The sequence below is a fragment of the Barbatula barbatula genome (assembly GCF_947034865.1).
Source record: "Barbatula barbatula genome assembly, chromosome: 3".
NCBI lineage: Eukaryota > Metazoa > Chordata > Actinopteri > Cypriniformes > Nemacheilidae > Barbatula > Barbatula barbatula.
In genome coordinates this window covers 13,915,332-13,939,165 of record NC_136764.1, presented here as the reverse complement: position 1 = coordinate 13,939,165, position 23,834 = coordinate 13,915,332, and the positions used below count along the sequence as shown (strand labels likewise).

The following is a 23,834-nucleotide window of genomic DNA, read 5'->3' as shown; positions in this document are numbered from 1 at the left end:
CTGTGGTGTGACAATGCAAACATTTAGAATTGTTTTAGAAAACTGTTCATAATATATTATTTAATAAATATTTATCATTTAAAATAGCATAAGAGAGATTTCTTTTCATTGTAAGTTTTTTGTTGTCACACCATAGGACGCATTTATAATTTCTTAACTATCCTAATACAAGATTTCAAATGGAAAAATAATTAATACTTTAACCATTTCTATTGGTTAGTTCATCATAAATTAACCTGTTACATTAAGACGGAAAAAAGCTGTGTTTTCAAGTGCTTCAAGGCCAACGGCAAGGATTTATTACTTTCTTTTAACTTTGGGGTGAAATGACCTTGACATGCTCATGACATGTTCTGTAAAAAGTTCAAATTTGTTCACTTTTATACTCCGTTTATACTTCAGATAAACAATAAGCAATTACAGAGTTGGAAGCCAGCCAACCCCAGCCAGAATGCGCTACAAAAACACATAATAACACATTTTGACTATTTTATTTAATTAAAACATGGCAGAGTTGATAAAATTGTGCAAAACTTTGTTTCATCTCAACTACCATTTGAACCATAGACATCAAATATATAACATGTCTATGAAGAGGAATGAATTATTATCAAACACCGACGACAATGATTTTCTCATATACGGCTCTGTCGTTTTGCAGTCAGTAAAGCCGAACATCACTGGCAAAAATAAATTGGTTTGCTTTTTAACTACAAAGTTTTGCAGCTTCGTACTCTTTGTAGAAGGGCTGTTTGGCACTAAAAGTCTGCAGTGTGGAAAGTATTCTCTGTACCTCAGGGCTGGAGAGTTTCAGTCTGTGTCGAAGCAGGCACGAGAACAAATCTAAAGGCAGTGGACCAGGAGGAGAAAGTTTATTGACCCGATATCGGATCTCCATTAGTTGCAGAAGAGCAGAGTCTTGAGAACCCTGAGTGTATGGATAGTCCAACTGCAGGATGAGGTCCTGGATAGCTTCAGGATCAAAGTGCATGCTGTAACCAAACAACTGCATACTGTTGATCTTCATGTATCCAAAGTTCTGAGTAGGATCTGCGACCTCTAGAGGCTCGATGAAGACTGTATCGTTTCCCTGAGAGGAGTCACTTCGAACGCGACTCCTCAGGTAGAAGTGAACCGTCTCGAAAAAGCTCTTCCACCGGTTGCCTAACGTCAAAGTCCAGTTGTAGCAATCCATAGGAACATCCAGTTTGTTTTTTTCCCAGTCCGGGTAACCGTTTTGATTGATGGGCATGGTCCAGCTTTCCGAATGGCTGCCGCCGAACGGGTTGACGTAGATGGACAGCACAGGCTCAAAAGTGGAGTTCCTGGTCATGCATATTTGCAGCGAGATACCAAGGAGCATGTGTACGCGATTGGATTTGAACTTGTTGCTCTTGAGCGTAAGCAGCATCCTTTTCCTCCAGGAGGGGTCAAACCAAACATTGAGGCGTACATCGTTACTAACAAAGAGGGCGTGGGCGGCTATGCGGCCGTCATGGTGCTGCAGCAAGTAGCGCAGCTCCAGGTCCTGCAAGTCCGTCTCGAAACCAAGGTAATGGTCTGTTGGATTGGGTACGGCGTATTTGCAAACTCCATGACTGAGCACGTAACCCAGATTGCAGGCAGAGCAACGCGTGCGGTTGTCCGCGGAGCAAGATGCGCAACGGGGGCCGCCTCCCACTTCGCAAGGAATGACAGCATGACACGAGGGATATTCGTACGGACAGGCACAGTTCCGCAGTTCCTCTATGTAAAATCCAAGTTGGTTATTCTCACTGCAGTACAGGACGGAGAGTGTGAATTTGAGCCAGTAACTCAAGGCCCTAAAAACATAATAGCGAGAAAATAAACAATTTGAGGGGACAAGACAAAACAGCAATTTTCTGGATTGTAATGTATGCAAATAATTGCAGATCATAACCTAATGATTTGCAAAAAACAAATTATATACCCACTGCCAATAAACAGCTTTGTTTAACAAGCTTTGTTGTTGCTAATTGCTTTTCAACATTGAGCTCTGCTAATACTGCATTGGAAAGCATGGCTAGGATAGAAGTAATGCATTAGTGCAGCAATAGCCTCAGAGGCTGGAGTGGGTGGTTAAACAATAGATTAGCCATTAGTCTTCTACACTCATTTGGAGGTCAGTCGTAGAGAGACGATTGGACTTTCTAATCAAATACCACAAACAAATGTTCCTTCAAGTGTTTGTAGAGACTCCAGAGAAAAACAATACTGTTCAGGATTTACTTATTCAATGCTCAAGAGGACTCAATGTAGATTTTATTTATGTATCCATGTTAATCGATTACTTTTACGAATTTCCTGATCTAGCTTGCATATTAATTAAGCTGGTACTATGAACTTTGCATTGTGTATAATGTTTTACTGTTGACTTTTTAGAGCAAATTGCTTGAGATGTTTCCTTATTTAAAGTGTCTGCTAAATAAATGAAGTATATTAATAGTAATGCCATCTACAGTTTAATAGCGTTACATTTAAATAAATCGAAAACGATGTTGTATTTTTCCATCCTCAGTGTAGTCATCCTTTGTCTAGAATCTGTAAACATTTTCTTGGCATTTCATCAAGTAGCTTCTTGAGGTCCCCATCTATTCAGAGATATTACTGGCTGTTTTAAATAATTATTGAGTTTGCAGTGTAAAAATTCTATCTGCAGTAATAGGGCTATTTATAAAGAAATATGTATTGTCTTTTTATAACAGTTGTTTCGCATGTATTTTGACTGCACTGCTTCGTGTTCTGGCAGTATCAGTAAATTTTTTCCTCGTCTCTTTAACAGTGCAAATCAGCTGTTTTGAAAAATTATGATATAGTATATACTGTGTGTATAATATACATATCTATATATATATTTGTGATAAAATGAAATCAAATTAATGTAATGGAATGAATATGCTGGAACAATTACTGGTAATAGATGCAAAAATTCCACCCTTCCTTGAACCACCACCTTAACGTGGTTTAGGGGTTTGAGTACACGAGTGACCCCAGGAGCTATGTTGTTTGGGGCTATATGCCCCTGGTAGGGTCTCCCAAGGCAAACAGGTCCGAGGCGATGGGTCAGACTAAGAGTGGATTTGCTTATAGCCCCCCAGCTCTCCCGCCATGTGTTGGAGTTTTCCCCCGGTGAACGAGAGGGTCGTTTCCCTGCGCCTATGGGTCGGGGTTAGGTCTCTCACTGTTGTTTGTGCCTACGGGCCAAACGGCAGTGTAGAGTACCCAACCTTCTTGGAGTCTCTGGGAGGGGTGCTGGAAAGTGCTCCGATCGGGGACTCCATTGTCCTACTGGGGGACTTCAACGCCCATGTGGGCAACGACAGTGACACCTGGAGGGGAGTGATTGGGAGGAACGGCCCCCCTGATCTGAACCTGAGCTGTGTTCAGTTATTGGACTTCTGTGCTAGTCACAGTTTGTCTATAACAAACACCATGTTCAAGCATAAGGGTGTCCATCAGTACACGTGACACCAGGAAACCCTAGGCCGCAGGTCGATGATCGACTTTGTGGTCGTTTCATCTGACCTGTGACCGTATGTTCTGGACACTCGGGTTAAGAGAGGGGCGGAGCTGTCAACTGATCACCACCTGGTGGTGAGTTGGATCCGATGGCAAGAGAGGCTTGACAGACTCATCAGACCCAAACGTACTGTAAGGGTCTGCTGGGAACGCCTGGCCGAGTCTCCTGTCAGAGAGATCTTTAACTCCCACCTCTGGCAGAGCTTCAACCGGATCCCGAGGGATGCTGGAGACATTGCGTCCGAGTGGACCATGTTCTCCACCTCCATTGTCGAAGCGGCCGCTCGGAGCTGTGGCCGTAAGGTCTCCGTTGCCTGTCGAGGCAGGAATACCCGAACCCGGTGGTGGACACCGGAAGTAAGGGAAACCGTCAAGCTGAAGAAGGAGTCCTATCGGGCCTGGTTGGCTTGTGGGACTCCTGAGGCAGCTGACGGGTACCGGCAGGCCAAGCGGACTGCTGCCCGGGTGGTTGTGGAGGCAAAAACTCGGGCCTGAGAGGAGTTTGGTGAGGCCATGGAAAAGGACTATCGACTGGCCTCGAAGAGATTCTGGCAAACTGTCCGGTGCCTCAGGAGAGGGAAACAGTGCCCTACCAACACTGTTTACAGTAGAGGTGGGAAGCTGTTGACCTCAACAGGGGATGTCGTCAGACGGTGGAAGGAGTTCGTCAAGGATCTCCTCAATCCCACCGTCACGTCTTCCACTGAGGAAGCAGAGGCCGAGGGCTCAGAGGTGGACTCGTCCATCACCCAAGCCGAAGTCACTGAGGTAGTCAAGAAACTCAGTGGCAAGGCTCCGGGGGTGGATGAGATTCGCCCTGAGTACCTCAAGTCTCAGGATGTTGTGGGGCTGTCTGGGATGGCAAACCGGGGTAGTGGTCCTTCTTTTTAAGAAGGGGGACCGGAGGGTGTGTTCCAACTACAGGGGGATCATACTTCTCAGCCTCCCCGGGAAAGTCTATGCCAGTGTACTGGAAAGGAGAATACGGCCGATAGTAGAACCTCGGATTCAGGAGGAACAGTGTGGTTTTCGTCCGGGCCGTGGAACGCTGGACCAGCTCTACACCCTCTACAGAGTGCTGGAGGGTTCATGGGAGTTTGCCCAACCTATCCACATGTGTTTTGTGGATTTGGAGAAGGCATTCGACTGTGTCCCTCGCGGCGTCCTGTGGAGGGTGCTTCGGGAGTATGGGGTCGGTGGTCCTTTGCTAAGGGCTGTCAGGTCCCTGTACGACCGAAGCAGGAGCTTGGTTCGCATTGCCGGCAGTAAGTCGGACTTGTTCCCAGTGAATGTCGGACTCCGGCAGGGCTGCCCTTTGTCGCTGGTTCTGTTTGTAATTTTTATGGACAGAATTTCTAGGCGCAGCCAGGGGCCGGAGGGTGTCAGGTTTGGGGACCACACGATTTCGTCTCTGCTATTTGCGGATGATGTTGTCGTGTTGGCCCCTTCAAGCCAGGACCTTCAGCATGCACTGGGACGGTTTACAGCCGAGTGTGAAGCGGCTGGAATGAAAATCAGTACCTCCAAATCCGAGGCCATGGTCCTCAGTCTGAAAAGGGTGGCTTGCCCACTTCAGGTTGGTGAAGAGTTCCTGACTCAAGTGGAGGAGTTTAAGTATCTTGGGGTCTTGTTCACGAGTGAGGGAAGGATGGAACGGGAGATTTACAGACGGATCGGTGCAGCTTCTGCAGTAATGCGGTCGATGTACCGGTCTGTCGTGGTGAAGAAAGAGCTGAGCCGCAAGGCGAAGCTCTCGATTTACCGGTCAATCTACGTTCCTACTCTCACCTATGGCCATGAGCTTTGGGTCATGACCGAAAGGACAAGATCCCGGATACAGGCCCGAAATGAGCTTCCTCCGCAGGGTGGCTGGGGGATCCCTTAGAGATAGGGTGAAAAGCTCGGTCACCCGGGAGGAGCTCGGAGTAGAGCCACTGCTCCTCCACATCGAGAGGGGTCAGCTGAGGTGGCTTGGGCATCTGTTCCGAATGCCTCCTGGACGCCTTCCCCGGAAGGTGTTCCGGGCCCGTCCGACCGGGAGGAGACCCCGGGGAAGACCTAGGACACGCTGGTGGGACTATGTCTCTCGGCTGGCCTGGGAACGCCTCGGTGTCCCCCCGGAAGAGCTAGAGGAAGTGTCTAGGGTGAGGGATGTCTGGGCATCTCTACTTAGACTGCTGCCCCCGCGAACCGGCCCCGGATAAAGCGGAAGAAAATGGATGGATGGATGGATGCAAAAATTCCAAAGATCACATCAAAGGACTTTTAAGATTTAAATGGAACTGGACATATATAGAGCTGGACCTTTTTACAATACTGTAAGTAATCTGGCTCTGTTATTGAAAGACAGAGACCTTTGACAACAGATTTTATGATAAACTGTTGAGATGCTAAAAATGCAAATAAGCCACAAAGTCTGAGCATCACTATAGTAGAAACAAGTCAGATGGTAAATAGACCAGGCCTACTTGTGTTTTTTTCAATCATTTGAATAATTATGCAAAAACACAAATCAATCTGAAACTTTATTGCATTAAAGGATGCAGAAATACCCAGAATTCCTTATAGACTCAATCACTGCAACATTTCATGTAGCTTCATTTGCATGACTTGCATAATTATACAATCAAAAAGTTGGGTTTCACAAGTTTAATGTGTGTATAAATACCTCTTACCTCTCCCTCAGAGAGACTATTTTAGGCTGAGTGCGGCATCTTTTGCTGAGGCTGAAGAGCTTGTTAGCGGTTCGACGTGTCTTGGTGAGCAGGAGGTTAAGCTGGGATTCTAGCTGCCTGTAGCGCTGTTGTAGTGTGCTGTCTGTCCTCCACAGCTGCTGAATGTGTGATGAGTTAAGAGCGCACTGCGTTGGCAATTTAGCAATGAAGCTCTGAAACTCATCTAATGAAAGAGTAGACTCGAATTAACACAGGTTTTTTGTGAAGAGTTTCAAAATGAAGCTGTCACTCACAATAAATTAGCAACAGTGTTGTAGGAAGCCAATTATAATAGAACATAAACCAACTAACTCTGTGTTGAAATGAAGCGTAAAAAGCGTAGCACAAGCTACACAACAGCAGCTTTTGACTAATTTGCCACAAAAAGGCTCAGATTCTACAGCAGAACAAACACAGCAGTTTCAACCTGATCTCGTGGGAATTTGGTCGTATTTTACGAGGTGGTTAATTTGCACGATGTGAATCAAACAAAAACCTCAAATCATTAGAAAAACACAATAGTAAAGCCCACCCCCTAACCCCACCACTTAACCTGACTTCACTGGCACAAAAGCAAATCATACTAGAACGTATAAATTAGAACGTAAAATATAATCCGAATTAGCCACCTCCGAAAATAGTTACAAATTCCTGTAAAATTGCATTGGTAATGCCCAATTACTGTACAATAATAATGAAGCCACACCCCTTACCCCACCCTTAAATCTGACATCCCCAAATCATATGAATGAAATCGTACATTATAAGCCATCTTGTAAAATAGTATTGCCATGACACTCTGAGGAAACACATGCACACAGTGAAAAGAATAATTTTTTATCTTATATTACATCTTAAATGACTAATACGGAGAATTATGAGTCAGTGTTGAGTCATTTGAGCACCTCACGCTGCTTAGAGCCCCTTTAGAAAAGACTAACTCGAATCAACATACAAATCCAAAATTCTTCAGGTTGGTTTAGGTTGGTTTATGCAGGTCTAGATGATTGACCAGCAGAGTCATGACCTTCACCATTAAAAATATGGGTTAAGATGGTGTATCAGTGTGGTCTGAAAAAGACAGTTCACCCAAACATATCATCATTTACTCCACTGCCACCATAGACGGATTTCACTCTGCTGCCATGTTGATATCGAAAGTGAGGCAGAGGTGTGAAGAAAACTGGAAGGACATCTAGACTGCAATGGTTTGGACTACCATCGAGTGTCTGTGACATGAAAAAACAAATGAGTAGCTGTGTGTGCGTGAATGAAACCTGCTTACAGTCACTAATATGTGATGGTACGGCTAAGGTGGTCAAGTAAAACAGCTAGTGTGACATGCATTATATGCTTAAATTTTCACATGGAAGATAAATAAATCATTTTAAAAAGAGACCTAGAATGGTTTGCTTGCCTGAATTCTTCAAGATATCTTCTTTTGTGTTCAATGGAACAAAGAATTTTATAAAGCAATTTTCCTTCTATGGTAGACAATGGTGGCCAAGAACTGTTGGTTACAAGCATTCTTCCAAATATCTTTCTCTGTCTTCATCGGAACAAAAAAATGTATACAGGTTTGGTACAACTTGAAGGTGAGTAAATGCAGACAATTTTAATTTTTGGGTGAACCGTTCCTTTAATGGTGAAGCTGGATGGACCAGGTTAGCTGGGTTGGTTAAGCTAGTTAGTTGGGACTGCATCCCTGGCAGCCAAGAGGAGAGAAACCATTCAGAAGGACAAACAAAGAAAAGAAGATGTCTTGGCACCTGAGTTTTGAAAATCCTGGATCTCCTGCCTCCAGGCCTCCCTCATGCGCTCCAGGTAGCTCTCATGGGAACGGATATCAGCCTCGGGGCAGTTACAGTGGGGAAACGCTGCATTGCAATGGCACCAGCAGTCGTTGTCTTTGCACACAAATTGGCCTTCGGCATTGCACCCTATGTATCCTAAGGCGGCCTGAACAAAGCCGTTCCTTAAATAACTAGGCAGAATGGCCTGCAGCCCTAGAGGAAGAAATACAGGAAGGAAATGTGTGAGTTGGGCCACACATGCCCGCGGTTTTCCACAGCTGAGTCCACAGGACCTCATTCTTGTCAGTTGCTAAATCCTTTAATCTAATTAGCCAGCACAGTCAACTATCAACAGTCAAGATTTGTGTATAATTAGCCGGCTAATTAGACAACGCCTGCATCGACACTTTGATCGTGTAGCTCATCACACTGCTACGACCTCTGCAAAGCACTCTGGAATTAGCATTGTGATGAGGGTGAGTGTCGTACGGTGAAGCCGCTTGGGGTCATGTATTTCTGTACCTTGTAACTGAACTTTGTTTTCCTGGCTGTGAACCAGAACGGAGCTGACAGAATCCAGGTTGTCATAGTTACTGCAGCCCAGAGGGCCGGTCCGGGTCTCAGTTACCTGGAGAGAGAACATTTTTTTTGGCTTTGTTTAATAAAATAATTGGCTAAGCAAATGTAAATAGCAATACATTTGACCAGTTGGGATTTTCAACTTAAAGAGATAGTTTACCCAAAAATGAAACTTCTGTCATTATTTATACACCCTCATGTAATTTCAAACCTGTATAACCTTCGTCTGCAGAACACAAAAGAAGATATGTTGAAGAATGTTGGTAATCAAACAACATGGTACCCATTGATTTTTTTGTCCATACATTAGACGTGAATGGGTATCGTCGCTGTTTGGTTATCAACATTCTTCAAAATATCTTCTTTTGTGTTCTGGAGTAGAGGCACACTTATTAGAAATGACAAGAGGGTGAGTAAATTATGACAGAATTTTCTGGGTGAACTATTCCTTTTAACGATTTCAAGGATGTAGTGAAGAATGTACCAATGATTTTTCCAGATTTCTCTATAATTCTTTTTCGCTTATAATTATCAGGATTATTTTTTATTATTTTCTAGACATTGCACTTACAAAAAGCAATTTCTGGCAAATACAATATTTTTAGAGGTGAGAACATTTATATTGCCGTTTTAAGTTTTTATTAATTCCATGACATTTTCAGGCCAGGAAATTAAAAACAGATACAATTTTTAAATGCCCAGGTTTTTCATGAAGAAACTCTGCAGCTCACGAACTAAATTATTACATTTAAAAAAAAGTGATGTAATGTAAAAAAGTCAAACTTTTTTCATCTGCAAAAGCGGTGACAGCTGTATAGGCCCACCTCTGTTTGTCTAATGATGCAAGAGCAGGGCTGCATCTGCTGCTCATTTATCATGAAACTAATTAGGTTAACATCACTGTATTTAATTAAAATACATTTTTATTATCTTTTTGCAGCCCAGGCAGAAACATTCATCTCTTTGCTATAGCATAACACTATGGATTTTTACACAAGGACATTGCAAGTAAAATAGTGAAATTATGTCAAAGCCAAGACAATTGATCAATTGCGGAAAAAAACATAAAAAAGTATTAAACGCAAAAAGTCAAGGGCAAGAATCAGCATTGTGTGTGTGTGATATACAGAGAGAGAGAAATTTGCAACTTCATTACACCCACAGCAGGATTGTGTGCTTCTGTTAATACTGCTGGGGGAAATTCATTAAATCCTGAAAATTTCCTCTGAGGTTCCGGCCAAGTCATTGTCCCCAGAAAGACCATAAAAACAAAACACCTTTTGTTTCATATTGCATCTAATTGTACATCAAAGAAATAAATTAGACACTCCCTAAAATTGTATTCTGGACAAAGAGATCGACAAAATGCCAAAAAGGATGTCTTGACAGACATGGTCACGATTAATTATTATATAGAAAACAGAATATGATTATAACTTAAAAATGACTTTATAATGTGGTATATCATTTTATTAATGCAATAAGGCACCCTCTGCTTCACATTGTGTCCTTTTTATTCACAATAAAAACAGCAAAAGCTAGTATTTAATGTCTTTTTCTAAGCACTCTCTGGATTTACCACTTTAATTAAAACAAAAGCCAAAGTAAGCATTTCACATCCACTTTTCATTCTTTCACCTATGTTGAAATGTAAAACTTACCCAAACACCAGTAAAACACATCTGATAAGACTATCAATACTGATAATGAATCAAATATACAGTATAACCCAAACTGTTAAGCTTAGACAAACCATTGTTCTTCAAGAGACGCTTTAGCGCAATGAATGAGTGTAGAGACAGATAATTATTCAACCCGCCAATGAGGTCGGTTGCCGATGCCATCTGACTCTTTGCTGAAGACCCAGCGAAACTAATGAAGCCAATAAATACAGCACCAGTGCATCATAATCAAAGCATGTAATTTATGCCCCCCTCAAACACTCTCCTAATACTTTCCTCACCTGCTCATCCATAAGAGCAACCCTGAAGAATCGCCCAACTAGCTCCATTTAACACCTCTGCTAACCCTCTCATGTATCTTTCATACATCTGCTTTCCTGCATCAGCGCTAGATGCAACTAATGACTTGAATTAGTCAATGCAGAAAGGAATCTGAACTGAAAGCTGAGCGGATTCATCATTGTGATGCATGCTGTGACTAACACCGACAGGCGCTTTGTCCTCATTAATAGAAACTTAGCCCAGGATCCTCACTGCAACCAGGCACGAACCCCAAAACAGTTTGCATGACTGAGATTGTAAATGAGTCAATGTGACTGCATTGACTGAGGGAATCGTTTTTGGATGTAGCGCTGCCGACTGGGATTAAGACGTTGCCTAGGAGTTTTTCAAAAGAAAACCTTCGGTCATTCATATGGAGTCATATGCACTTCAATGGTTTAAGTATGGATTAATATTTAAATACCAGGCGGTGGCAAACAAAACCTGAGCAAGAGAGATCGAGAGTACTAAAAAGCTGCAGGCGGAAGATTATTCTGCTGATAACTGCATATTGAATAATAAAATCACCTCCAAGGTGCTAATGGCTGTAATCAGGAAGAAGTTTCCATGTATGTATTGCCCGCAGCTGTATATACGTGAATATAATTTTGGATTAAATCTCATATCCTGTTTCCTTGAATCAGTACCACAGGGTTGAGAGCGCAGCAGTGGCTTTCTTTAAACTGTATCAGAATATGGCTTTTATACCAATAATATTTTGATGCATTAGTGCATAAGTGGATACTGGTTTACATTCTAAATGTATACAATGTGCTTTTTTGTTGTTGTTGTTGTAAATAAAACAAGCTAAATTTAAACTAGACTAACAGCCTTTTTGATTTACTGCAGCACTGTTTGTCAGAAAAATGAAAGAATATATATAAAAAATATTGGTATTGCCATGGGACAAAATATATGGGACAATAAATATTTGGACCAATAAATTCTCAACTAATCTTCTTCAGCAGTGATTCTCAACCTTTTTGACTTTTCCACAACCATATTTGAAGGTTCCCACATTCATAATTTCTACACAATAAAAAATTCTAGAACTTGTAATGCTGTAACTAGTAAATGTGTAGTTGTGGCCAAAAGTGATGTCCAACTTTAAAGAATTTAACTCTACACTCTTTATAAAAATTTTTTTAAAGATGCATTACAAATGTTGTATGCATGTTGCATTGGAGTACAATCAAACAAGGGAATTTGTAACTATTTTACGAGGTGGCTAATTCGAAAGGAAAGCTATAGACAGTCCCAAACCAATTACATAAACGTAACTGCGCATACACTTCCGGTACACATACGCAAAGAATAGAGTCCCTTGCAGACTATTTCTGATAACAAGCAAAATAAATAACAAGTAAATGATATTAGCTAAAAGTATGTTTAGCCAGTATTATTTTGGGTTACCAGCAGAAGAACTGTTCCTTGGCTAAGATTAAATGCGACAAAGTTACACGACCCATTCAATGCTTTATTAAATACAATTATTGTACAATAACATACTAATATAAATACAAATAAATAAAAATATCTTAAGTTGAGTGCTTTGTCCATTATGGATTGTTTATTCTAACTGGAGGGAACGTTAAAAGCAAATATTATATTAATATTACTTTTGGACACCACAGTATATTCATTAAATGAAATGTCTAAACGCTAAGAAATATCTTTATTTTTAGTTGTTTATTTCACTGCTTGTTTTTATTAATAATTTATAATATAATTTATCTTGATGTAATGTTTCTTGTGGCAGATGTACCTTAATTGCGGTAGAGGCGATCTGGAGGTGATGGAGCTTTCGAAGCGTGCTGTCTCTGTCTATGAAATAGGAGGCGGCCAGTTGGTGGAGGGCTTCAAGGTTCAACGAACCAGCCGTGCTGTTGGAAGCACCTTCATTCAGCTGACCTCTGCTGAGCTTGCTTTTGTCCACGAAAATCGTCAAGGATTCCTCGCCTGATCAAAAGCCAAACAAAAAAAGATCATCTCAGCTGGAGAAGCTAATCAACTCTAATCATCTCCAGCATGAGTTCGCTGTGTCCCGGCCCATCAGGGGCCCGCAAATCCCCAGCAGTCTCTCCCATCTGATGCGTCAGCTCTCATTACACGCATGCTACAGATGACAGTATCCGTCATATCAGAGCGAGAGAGACCCAACGAAAATCAATTGACTCAGCTGGTGGGTTTGTTTGGAGAGAATAAATGCCAGAAAATAAATGCTGGACTCAAAAGGTGTCTAACAGAGCATTAGCTGGAGCTTTAAATGATCTCAACTTGAAGCCTTTATGGCATCAAAGAGGTTTATTTAGGGCATAAGATATTGACTTGGAATATCTCTTTTGAAGAAATGTGTACTGTAAACAATCTCTCAGCAGGGTGGGTATAAAAGATTAGAGTATTGAAAGAGTTCTCAGTGAAGTGGATCTAAATATGAAATAGTCTTCAGAGCTGAAGAACCTGAAAACCAGCTAGACAAACATTGAAAGTGATGTATTCATCCACACACTTTTGATCTTTACTCTGTAAACTCCAAGTATGTTGAAAAAAAGTCAACATAAAATGGCAGTTGCAACCAGTTTTACTTCTGCAGAGAGCAAAAGAGATACATTTCAAAAATGCCCGTATAGCTTTTTAAGAATGTTATTTTCCCAGACTGCGCAGCCTTGATGATTTCAGATAAAAGCTGTTTCAGATGTGATGCCAAATAGTTACATTTTGATGAAAGATTATGAAAACAATCTTTCTTTCATCAGAATAACATGCACTGATCAAGACCTGATGTGATTATTACGTTACATTTTTTGTATGAGACCTGTAGAACTACAGGGAACCCCACTACTAACATTACACCCACAACAAATAAGTTAATACGTTAATATGTATTCCTTGTTGTTCAAGCATTTTAACTCTAGATGTATCGTTCTATCTGGATATTTAATATTTAAAGAAAATTCTGTCATCATTTACTCACCCTCAGGTTGTTCCAAACCTTTATTAATGTATTAGTTCTGTTGAACACAAAGGAAGATATTTGGAAGAATGTTAGGAATTTGCAGGACATCATAGTAGGAACAAATACAATGGTAGTCAAAGGTGCTCCAGAACCGTCTGCTTTGCTAAATCAGGGCTGTAGACTGGTGCGGTTGAAGCTGCACTCTTTCTCATTGGGTTGCACTAACTTCAAAATCATTATGACCTTGCATAATTACCTCAGTTGATGAATCGTTCTGTTAATTTGTCACTCTGTCTTTTAAAATACTCGGATATAGACTTTGCACTTTAATATTCGCGAGCCAAATAAATCCAAAATAAATGCAAACAAACTTTGTACTTGTTATTTTATACAGTTGTTATTATTTAGTTTTAAATTCAAGTTATATATTGGCTATGAAATGATCTGACACAAATATAACATGTCACTCTTCCTAATCCTCCTTTATCTAGCTAGCTCAAAACTCAAAAGTAATGATTATATATGTACTTTAATGTTCACATTGTCAAAAATAAACTTCAAATACTTAAACCATTTAACAAGAGTGGTTAATAATATTAAGCATGCTTGTGTTACAACATTACCAGACATTGACGTTTTTCACAGCTGTTAGGACATCGCAAAAGATATAGGATTTTTCCTTAATGTAAGCAGCATATGTGGAGCACTTGTCAGGAAAGAAAAGGCAACATGTTTTTGAACACATTCACACCCGACTGTAATTCAGTTAAACATATTCTCAGAATGTACTACGTGAAACATGGTTCTGTCTTCTGACCTCGCTATTGATTAAAGTGTGAGGGAGAGAGACAGTTCAGAAACCGACGTGTTCGACTTCATTACACGCTGTGCAGAACGATATGACATCAATGTTCCGTGAGAGCGTTTTTTCTCTTTCCTGCACTTTTTACAAGCGCGTCATTCACCACTCACAAACCATTTTAAATGTTAGAATAAATCTTTGGCAAGGCATTCGACCCTGTGAAATTTTACCTCGCACGTTATAAAAAAAACTATCGCATTTGCAAACGTTTTCGATGCAGTCTAGAGCCCTGTAAATTGTAAAAAGTTCCATAGTTTTTCTTCTATGGTAGTGAATAGTGTCGCAGAACTGAAAATTGCTAACATTCTTCCAAATATCTTTCTTTGTGTTCAACTGAACAACGGAATTTATACAGATTTGGAACAATTTAAGGGGGGGAATAAATGGAGAGTGAACAACCCCATTAAGAAATTTTTGAACATTTATAAACATGTTTGTGTCACTGTCAAGGTGCACACAAACACACACAGGGATCAAATATGACTACATAGCAGTTTTACAAACATGTTTAATGGGCCACCAGTCACTGGGTCTGGGACAACATTGCTATTTGAGGCCCTGCACTCCAATAAACAAGCCATATGTTATCATGATAGCTTTTTGCTTCTTGTTTCTCAGCACGGCGGCAATCATATGCTGATGATTTGTAGTTATAATGTTATTTTTGGCAGATCAATCAATGGTGGCCAAGAACTGTTTGGTTACAAACATTCTTCCAAATATCTTTCTCTGTGTTCATCAGAACAAATAAATGTATACAGATTTGGAACAACTAGAGGGTGAGTAAACAATTTTATCTTTGGGTGAACTGTCCTTTTACCATTTCTTTTGACGTTCATATGCATAATTCTTGTATAACACAGATGGATCTTTAGAGAAGGTATTTATAATGAAATGGTGACAGTCTTTTTAAGCAGTCTTTACCCTCTTCACCCTCTATGTACACATTACGCACTTCATTTGCTTCTACTCTTTTATCAAAGGTGTTGTATTTTGACCATCATTCGAGCATCATTTATAATAAATGCAAACAATAGTTTTTCAAATTCTTTAAATAAGAATTTATTTATCATTACTAACGAAATTCTACCTACATGTTGTAGTAAATGTTTTCAAGATTTTCCGGCGAAACAAAATGTGTGCAATACCCACAATCCCACATTTTTGTCTCTGAGACACATGAATCCAGTCTTGTATTTTGGGTTCATGTTCACTTTAAACAACTACGCAGTTTGTTCTCTTTTATTGTACTTTAACAGGACATTTTGCTGACCCATTGAGTTAATCCATAAAGTCAAGTGATAATCGACACATCCGTTAGACGACACTAATTTTAACGTTCACTAATGCAAAATGTTACATCAGCGATACCTTCATAAAGATGTCCTTGCAAACTCAGACACAAGACATTCATGTAAATCTACTGTGTAGCAATATCAACAGGCTCACACATACTGTACTCAAATTAAGTTCTCTTACCTCCCAGAGTGGCGGAAAGCAGGAAATGAGTCCCGTATTTCTTAATGATGTTGTCAGTTATTTTCTGCAAGCTTGGCCTTCTCCCCAGAAGCCTGATGTTATGGATGAAGTCGGGGTCAAAGGGCACAGCAGCCCCATTGCCTTCTTGCCTCTCCGCAGCAAGGCTGTTGACCTTCCATCGGCCGAACTCCCTATGAGTTCATAATCATTTATGTTAGACGCCCTTAGTAAAGCACAAGTAATCAGAGAGTCCCACCTGGCCATCACATTATTCATTACAGTCACATTCATGCCGTCCTATCAAACATCAGCTTAATCTGGCTCGTCTCCAGGCCTCCCTTTCTAGATGCTTGCTCACTGTATTCCTATTCTAGAAATCTCTTTTGCACTCCCACAGTGGAGCCAGGACGATAGGTGGTATTTCATTGTGTTTCGCTTCGAGGGCCTCTGGGGAGCCAGGTGCACCATCTAAGCACATTTATACAAAGCACTGAGCATGTAATCCGCTCAGATCCTCCTTTAAACTGTGTTTTGTGCTTCTGCATTTCAAACTGTGATTTGCAAACCGCACATAAGCAAAGCTGTAGTTTTCGCTGAGGGTGCACTGTCTGCTGTTTATTTTGGTGATCATCACATTTCTTTTTAAAACCTCTGATCTGATTACATCCGTACACAGGAAAACAACAATCCCCCACCAAAACATTTTTGTTACACTATAAAGGAAGTAAACTAAAATGCATCCACCCACTATGAAATGAGTACTGTGAACCAAATCTTCTTTCTGTAACTACATTTGCATCCAACATTACCGAGCGAGGGAGTTGAGATTCAAAGTTTTGATGATATTTTGTTATAATCAGGTCTGACGGAATTTCGTACAGTCCCTGAAGCTAATTCTCAAATGATTTATCTTCAAACAAAGCATCCCACTCGTGTGCTTCAAATACACGGTCACAAAACTTGTGAGAGATTTGGGTGACACTTTTCTCATCCATTATTATACACAGTATGGCTTTGTGTGAAAGTGAAACTTCTATTTAAAGCTTGACATCGACAATACTGTAAAATATATTTTAATACTAGTATGCTAAACAACCCCACATTACATTTACATTGTGTATCTATGTTATGGAAAATTATTTATGTATACAACTTTTCAAAAATAATATATGTGACCCTTTCTGTGAAGTCTCATAATGTAGAGTAGGAGCATCAAACTTTTATTTTAATGATTAACTTCACTATGATTTCAATCTTTTACATGGCCTTACTCAATATGAAAGATATCATGATTATATTTTACACAATGTTCTTTATGTAGGATGATTTTATGAAAAATCTGTCAATCACAAACAAATGGCTTTAGATGGGTTTTCACATACAGCGTCACAAGCACATATATGCATAAAATAATGTTTTATATATATATATATATTAACTGGGCAGTCAACATTAGCGTTCAGCGTCAGTGAATCTCTGTCGGACAGCACATCAGTAAAGTTCCAGTTCGTGCTTGAATGAACAAAAACACACAAGATAATGTCAGAAAGCCTGTTTTGTCTAGCATTTTCGTAAGCACAGATTTCAACGTGTTCAAAAAAATCCTAAATGAAAGCAAAGTTGTGAAAATGGCGTCAGATCTGCGTAGAGTGGCAAATCTTAAAGGGGCCTCATTCTTAAACCTGCTGCTGTGACTCTGCCATTAATGTTAGTTAAAGAACAAAAGAAAATAGGAATTCAATGTGTTTTGTAGTTTTAATGAGAATTCTTCAGTATTTAATTTTGAATTTAGCATTACAGACTGTTAAGTGTTTGAGAACTTAATTAAATTTCTGTGTCCAACATGTAAGACATGATAGCTCTCAGTTATACTGTACTTCAATGTTGAACATGTATTTTTAATGTTAAAATATTAATGTTAAGAAAAAATTATCAATTTAATGGAGACATCAGTTGCAGTACTAATATCAGAATGTTGGCTTTAATTCATAAAATTATGTTTTTAAAGAAATCTGTTGTTTCTACATTAGTTTGGAGATAAAATGTGAAATTATTAGAATGTAAAAGTATATTTAAAAACATTAGAAAATAGGAATATTCCACTTCACTACTCCTATAGTGTGCATTAACAGCGCCTTGTTATATGTACAATTTATTTCTACGTTTATGTAACACTACCTCTACTTACAACATTTTATATTTCCAGCTTGTGTACAACAATCTGTTAATATGTATTTTCTACTATATACTACCCTGGCATGTACAATGTCTCTTATATGTTATTATGCCCCATTTTCTGTTAGTCTTTTATTTGATTTGTAGAAGCTTCCCAACCCAAAGAAAATTCCTTGTGTGTGCAAACACACTTGGCAATAAAGCTCTTCTGATTCTAATTAATGTTATGAGCGATCAATCACAGAAAAAATGTGAGATTAATCAGATGCATTTTTTTATCGATTGACAGCATTTAAATTAAACCAGCTAAGATGCACAGTTTTAAGATCATGACATAAGAAACCGTAACACTCGCTCCATTACATTCCAACTTTAATATTAATACAGTACTTTAAAGAATCATTTAATACTAGTCTGTCAAATAACGGCAAATTAGATTTTAAGCTTTATTATATACAAATCAAGTTACTGTTTACCAAGCAGAGAACAAATTGCATGCCAAGCAAAAACAAATTCCTCTTCTCAGGTTCCAAGTCTCCACCACCAGATCAATATGTATTATTTTTATCCCATTTCCCACCTTCCCCATCTCCATCACAAGGTCATTAGTCTCAACACTGTACAAAACACAGCAGGTATTACTCCAAAGAACTCTCCCTTTGGAGATTAGCAATGAAAGCACAACTCTCACTGCTATTGGCAGAGTTTAAGACTCAAGGGAACCAATCCAACCACTCACACGAAGAGGCCAATCTAAAGAACAATCACAAAGGCAATGGAGAATGTCATTATCACCAATCAACTCAAGGAGGGACGGTGTAAATATCGGATGAGGTTTCTGATGAGCACCAGAAGTGAGCACCTAAAGCCACTGATCACCACAGACAGACCAGAGAGGCCATGAGTGCTGCTTTGCCCGAGAGCCTTCCGTGCAGACCTGAGGGCACCATGTAATCAAAAGCCATGAGCTATTTTTTAATCAGAAGCCAGAGGCTGAAATGAAGATGAGATCAAGTGGACCCTGTAGCCAAGAATAATCGAAAGATCTTTTAAAGGCTCCGTGAAATCTGTGAAGGTGTATTTACGAATAAGTGTTTATAGCATTTACTCGCTTAGCTAAGGAATATACAATTGTATAATGACTTGTTTGCTTATGTCTAATTTCTGATAAGGTCCATACTTAAGAAAACAATGCAAACATCTACCACATTGGTGTGATAGCAAGCGATACAGTACTATACAGGAACTATTATTAAAAGGAAATAGGCTTACTGCAAATATAAAAATGACATAATCTCTGTTGATAAAGAACAACACTGACAAAGTCTAAAACTGTACAGTCAGGACTTAAGTCACAACTGTAATAAAAATATAATGTGCTTTCAGCCTTTTAAGACATAATTTAAGCATTTTAAACCCGTGTAAATGCAAAATAAAAGCGTGCACGTTTGTTTTTCATTAAAAAAGGGCACCAAAATAGGCACCATTATCGACAGGATATGACGCAAGCTTTTGATTTAGAAAGTATCGTCAAATAAGCAGCGTTTTCATGTTTCTGTGTTTAATTGACTTTCTCAAGTAAATCATATGTTTTAAACTGTATTTCCTAAAACCATGACGTATATGACATAGTTTTTGACGCGACATCACACGCGTTGACAGTCCAACATATGTAAACAACTTTCACGGAGTTTATCTCACTAACGAGTTACGTTATAGTAAGATTCACCCTACCGCAATGTTATTTTAACGGTCTGTACCTGTATATTTTGTATCTGGTCGTAAAACCGTGCTGGTATCGCTCGGTGAACTCAATGAATTCCTGAGATCGGTGGAATGGACCTTTATCGGACAGGAGCCAGTCGATCGGTTCAGCGGAGCCCACATACACGAGCACTGACAGCAGCACACAACACCAGCGGAGACAGATCACCATCCCCTCCCATAAGAGCATCGGGTCAGGCGGTCTAAGACCAACACTCCGAGCCCGCATCCTTCAGCCATACATGTTTCCTCCTCTCAGATCCCCGTTCTGTCCTGCAAGGTAAAACATCATGTTTTCGTCGATCTCAAGTTAACTATACCAACATTGATTTGTGAAGAAGGTTCGGTACCTGACAAGATCCCACAACTCGGGTATCCCGTGGACCTGTGAAATCCTCTTGGCAAAGAAAAGCAAAACGTTTCCTAAGAGACACAAGTTGTTGTCTAAATGATCGCTTTGGTTTTGTTTGTTTCAGGTGTGGTTGACAGCAGGTGCACACGCGTTCCTAAATCCATGCTCGCGCCGCGCTCGGTGAAAGAAGTTGATGCAGATCTCATAGAGGTGGGAAAAAATAACAGAAATGTATTTAATGTACGAAGGAAATGTCGTTAGATTCCGCTGTTCTTGGTGCTTGCAGTTGAAACGTCCCATTTCTATCTCCACAGCTGAAACGCATTTCATCAGTTGTAAAATGCGAGTATTATGACTATTAGTGGCTCTGTTTCCCAACAGAGCATATCCCTCACTTAACAGTCTCACAATGAGCAATACATATAAATGGAATGGAAAGTCTCTCTCTCTCTCTCTCTCTCTCTCTCTCTCTCTCTCTCTCTCTCTCTCTCTCTCTCTCTCTCTCTCTCTCTCTCTCTCTCTCTCTCTCTCTCTCTCTCTCTCTCTCTCTCTCTCTCTCTCTCTCTCTCTCTCTCTCTCTCTCTCTCTCTCTCTCTCTCTCTCTCTCTCTCGAAAACACATTCACACAAATTCACTTTCTCTCTCTGCCTTTTTAAAAACTTAATAAAGGTTTATGCAATGCAGTGTAGCAACATTATCATTGATTATTATTTATTTTGCTTTAGTATAAGTGATGATTTTCATGATGATCATTTTTGATGTTCTGATAAGTCAGTCTTTAAAAAGCATGTGATACAATTAATGTTGTCTGCTTAAGTCAGAAAAATACTTAAAATGATCAATTTATAAATGCCAATTATTTTTCCATTCTGTGCTTTACGTATACTGTGATTAATGACTGAATAGCACTATTGATTACATATGGGGGGGAAATCCTGAATTGTAGATTTGTGAAAAACAAAGGAAATATAAGAGAAGAGATGTTTGATATTCACAAAGAGACTAACTCAATTATGCATGGGATAGCAAAGTCTTGGAATATCATCATTTTATTTTTGTTCCACACTGTTGGATTTTGAATTTGAAATGTTTTGACTTTTCCAAACGTGTAATACATTTTGGATACAGTATTATCATGCTTTCTGTCTATACATTTTGTTATGTTTTTTATATCATACATTTGTTTCCAATGTGGTTCCAAATCAGAGATTGCTAGTAAGAATGCCTATTCAGGTTCTATTAAAAAATAAATAATTGTAAGCATATTTTTTCAGTGGACTATTTCAGACTTTTTTGGAATGTTTTTATTTTTGTAATAGCTTTGGTATGTCCGTCTTTTGTAAGATAAATGTTCAAATCTGAATGTTTGGAGATCTGACATTTTAAAGGCGTTCACATGGTTAGTGACAGTCACAAATTTGCTTGGCATTTCATTTTCATTTTGCATTGACTCATTTAACGTTTCTGCCACCTTATATACGTTTATTATGAAGTGTATATTAGAAAGACGAAATCCAAGATTTTCCGATTTTTGTAGACTTTGAATCCAACCGTTTTCTACTCTTTGAAAAAAACCTTGCTGTAAGTATGGCAAGTGTTAAATTCAAAGGCTTTGGGATGTCCTCAAAGCAAAAAGCACAATTGTTTGGATTCAGTAATGCTCTATAGTTTCATAATTCTTGGGCTTATGTAATTGCTTTCCTCTGTACAGATCACATCACCTGTTAGATATATATAATCTACAGCTCCAGGTGAATAAGCGACAGCCAATTACAGAACCAATTACAACATTAATGAGAGTGAAATCAAAAACACTCTGGACGCTTGGAAATGTTCTCCGCGAGCACTTAAAGAGTGATCTCTGCTCTTGGGAGGGTGGCTCACATTTAATCTTTACAGGCAATTCATTACCCCAAAGCTTTTGAAGATAATTTTAGATGTAATGAAAGTCTGTCAGTTGAGTCAGAACATCAAATGTTTGCTTAGTTAGTGTCTGACATTATTTCAGACTGGAGCAGAGTTGAGGGAGGAGAAATTACTTTCCCTCAAGGCGAAGGACTCTTATATAGTCTCCAGTGGTCTTTGTTGTCTGTTTACACAGTAATTGAAATGTTCCTAAACCTCTGCCCTACCGTACTTTTCCCCTTTCCACTGTTTCACATTCCCCGTCTGTTCATTTCTCTCTCTGTTCCTCATTTTACCCCCCACGTCCAGCTCCTCTCCTGCTCTTTGTTGCTCCCTGACTTGCTTTATTTCCCTCTCATTGCCTGCAGAGAAGAGGGATTCAGGCACTGGAGCTTATTTGTGTGGTAATCATCCCCTGCACCTCACTAGAGCATAGTGCTGAATCTTTCGCTGCGGTTTGTCTTCCATTCTGCTAAGAAGCCCGATGATTTCTTACAACGCTGCTTTTTTACCAAACCAAAAAGATGTGCAGCTACTGTACTGTATATCCGTCCTACCATCTCTAGGTAGATGTGTTGTTCTGGTCACTGCCGTACAACGGCTGTATGTGTGTTAATATTACATGTTAAACATTAAATGTAGTTAATAAAGAGTCATGCTTAATGCATCAATGTTTCGAAATACCGTAGAGCCATTTTGGGTGCCGAATGCATCTCGTGCTGAGCAGGATCGTGACTGAATCCCAAGATATCCTTGACCCTTTCTAATTCACAAAAAAACACACCGCTTTATGTGTTAACCTTTATCACAAAGGAAAACACAATCTTAAAGACCCTGTGAAATTTATTGAGAAGTAAAATTTTTTTTTTTGCCTGTCCTGACCTATTTTCTATTAAAAAAGGTAGTTTGGGCACGACACATAAAAAAGGCTCATTTCGTTTTTGTAATAGGCATTAAGCTGGCAGAACATGTTATATTTGTGGATGGCAGGATCAAGAAGTAATTTTCTTGCTTATGTAATTTTTATAGAATTATTTTGTATTTGTTGAGTACATGTCAGCCATCTCGATTTTATTTCAGTTTAGATGTTAGACAATAAACTGGTTTTGATTCATTGCGATTTGTAAGTCTTTTGGCAATAAGAATTCAGGTCTGGTTGAACAAAAACACTTAAGAACTAAATGTTAATGAAACAGATGGTTGGTTTGACAGAATGTTAGATTGTGAACATGAAATACTTTCCTTCTGGTAGAGTCCTCATAAAAACGTAAAATACTTTTCTCCACCTCTGTCTTGCAGTTGCTCATTATTTCAGAAAGGCAACACACCACACTGTTTTTCAGTTACTATTTTTACAGTGTATGTCCGCATGGCCTTTCGGTCTTGTCACATTTTAACAATAAAGGACTGACCTAGAACATTGCATTATGGGTGCGGTGACAAACCACAACAGTGCTCCAATTATAACCCAGAAAGAATTTTGTCCTTTTTGTAAAAAATTACAAACGTCATTTGAGGCAATTTGCAACTTTGATAATTGCATTTCAAAATATTTGCCTAAATAAACGGATACCATTTTTATCGAGTCTGGCATTGCTGATCTTGTACTAGATCTGATGCAATATGTTAAGGTGTATTTGCAGCATGTAATATTTATTTGGTACAGTAGTGTAGGTTATTTTTAGTGTGAATGGATTTTGTTGGTTAACCTT

At 39.4% G+C, this 23,834-nt stretch overlaps 1 protein-coding gene across 1 annotated transcript; it reads right to left on the bottom strand.

The window, feature by feature from the left end:
- Positions 1-475: 475 nt before the first annotated feature.
- Positions 476-20,135, bottom strand: brinp3b (bone morphogenetic protein/retinoic acid inducible neural-specific 3b). Its single transcript, XM_079453209.1, has 7 exons — positions 19,862-20,135; positions 15,927-16,117; positions 12,395-12,588; positions 8,570-8,675; positions 8,024-8,260; positions 6,216-6,438; positions 476-1,823 (listed from the first exon to the last, which is right to left on the bottom strand). The coding sequence occupies exons 1-7, from the start codon at positions 20,092-20,094 to the stop codon at positions 707-709; spliced, it is 2,301 nt and encodes a 766-aa protein (XP_079309335.1). The 5' UTR covers positions 20,095-20,135; the 3' UTR covers positions 476-706.
- Positions 20,136-23,834: the final 3,699 nt, after the last annotated feature.

What these genes read in the sequence shown, in the direction of transcription:
- brinp3b (XM_079453209.1), bottom strand. Translation starts at nt 20,094, where the DNA reads ATGCGGGCTCGGAGTGTTGGTCTTAGACCGCCTGACCCGATGCTCTTA. An exon ending in TCGCCTCTACCGCAATTAAG is followed by an intron (nt 8,676 to 12,394) that starts GTACATCTGCCA and finishes TTCTCTCTCCAG; the next exon opens with GTAACTGAGACCCGGACCGG. An exon ending in AAACAAAGTTCAGTTACAAG is followed by an intron (nt 8,261 to 8,569) that starts GTACAGAAATAC and finishes TTCTTCCTCTAG; the next exon opens with GGCTGCAGGCCATTCTGCCT.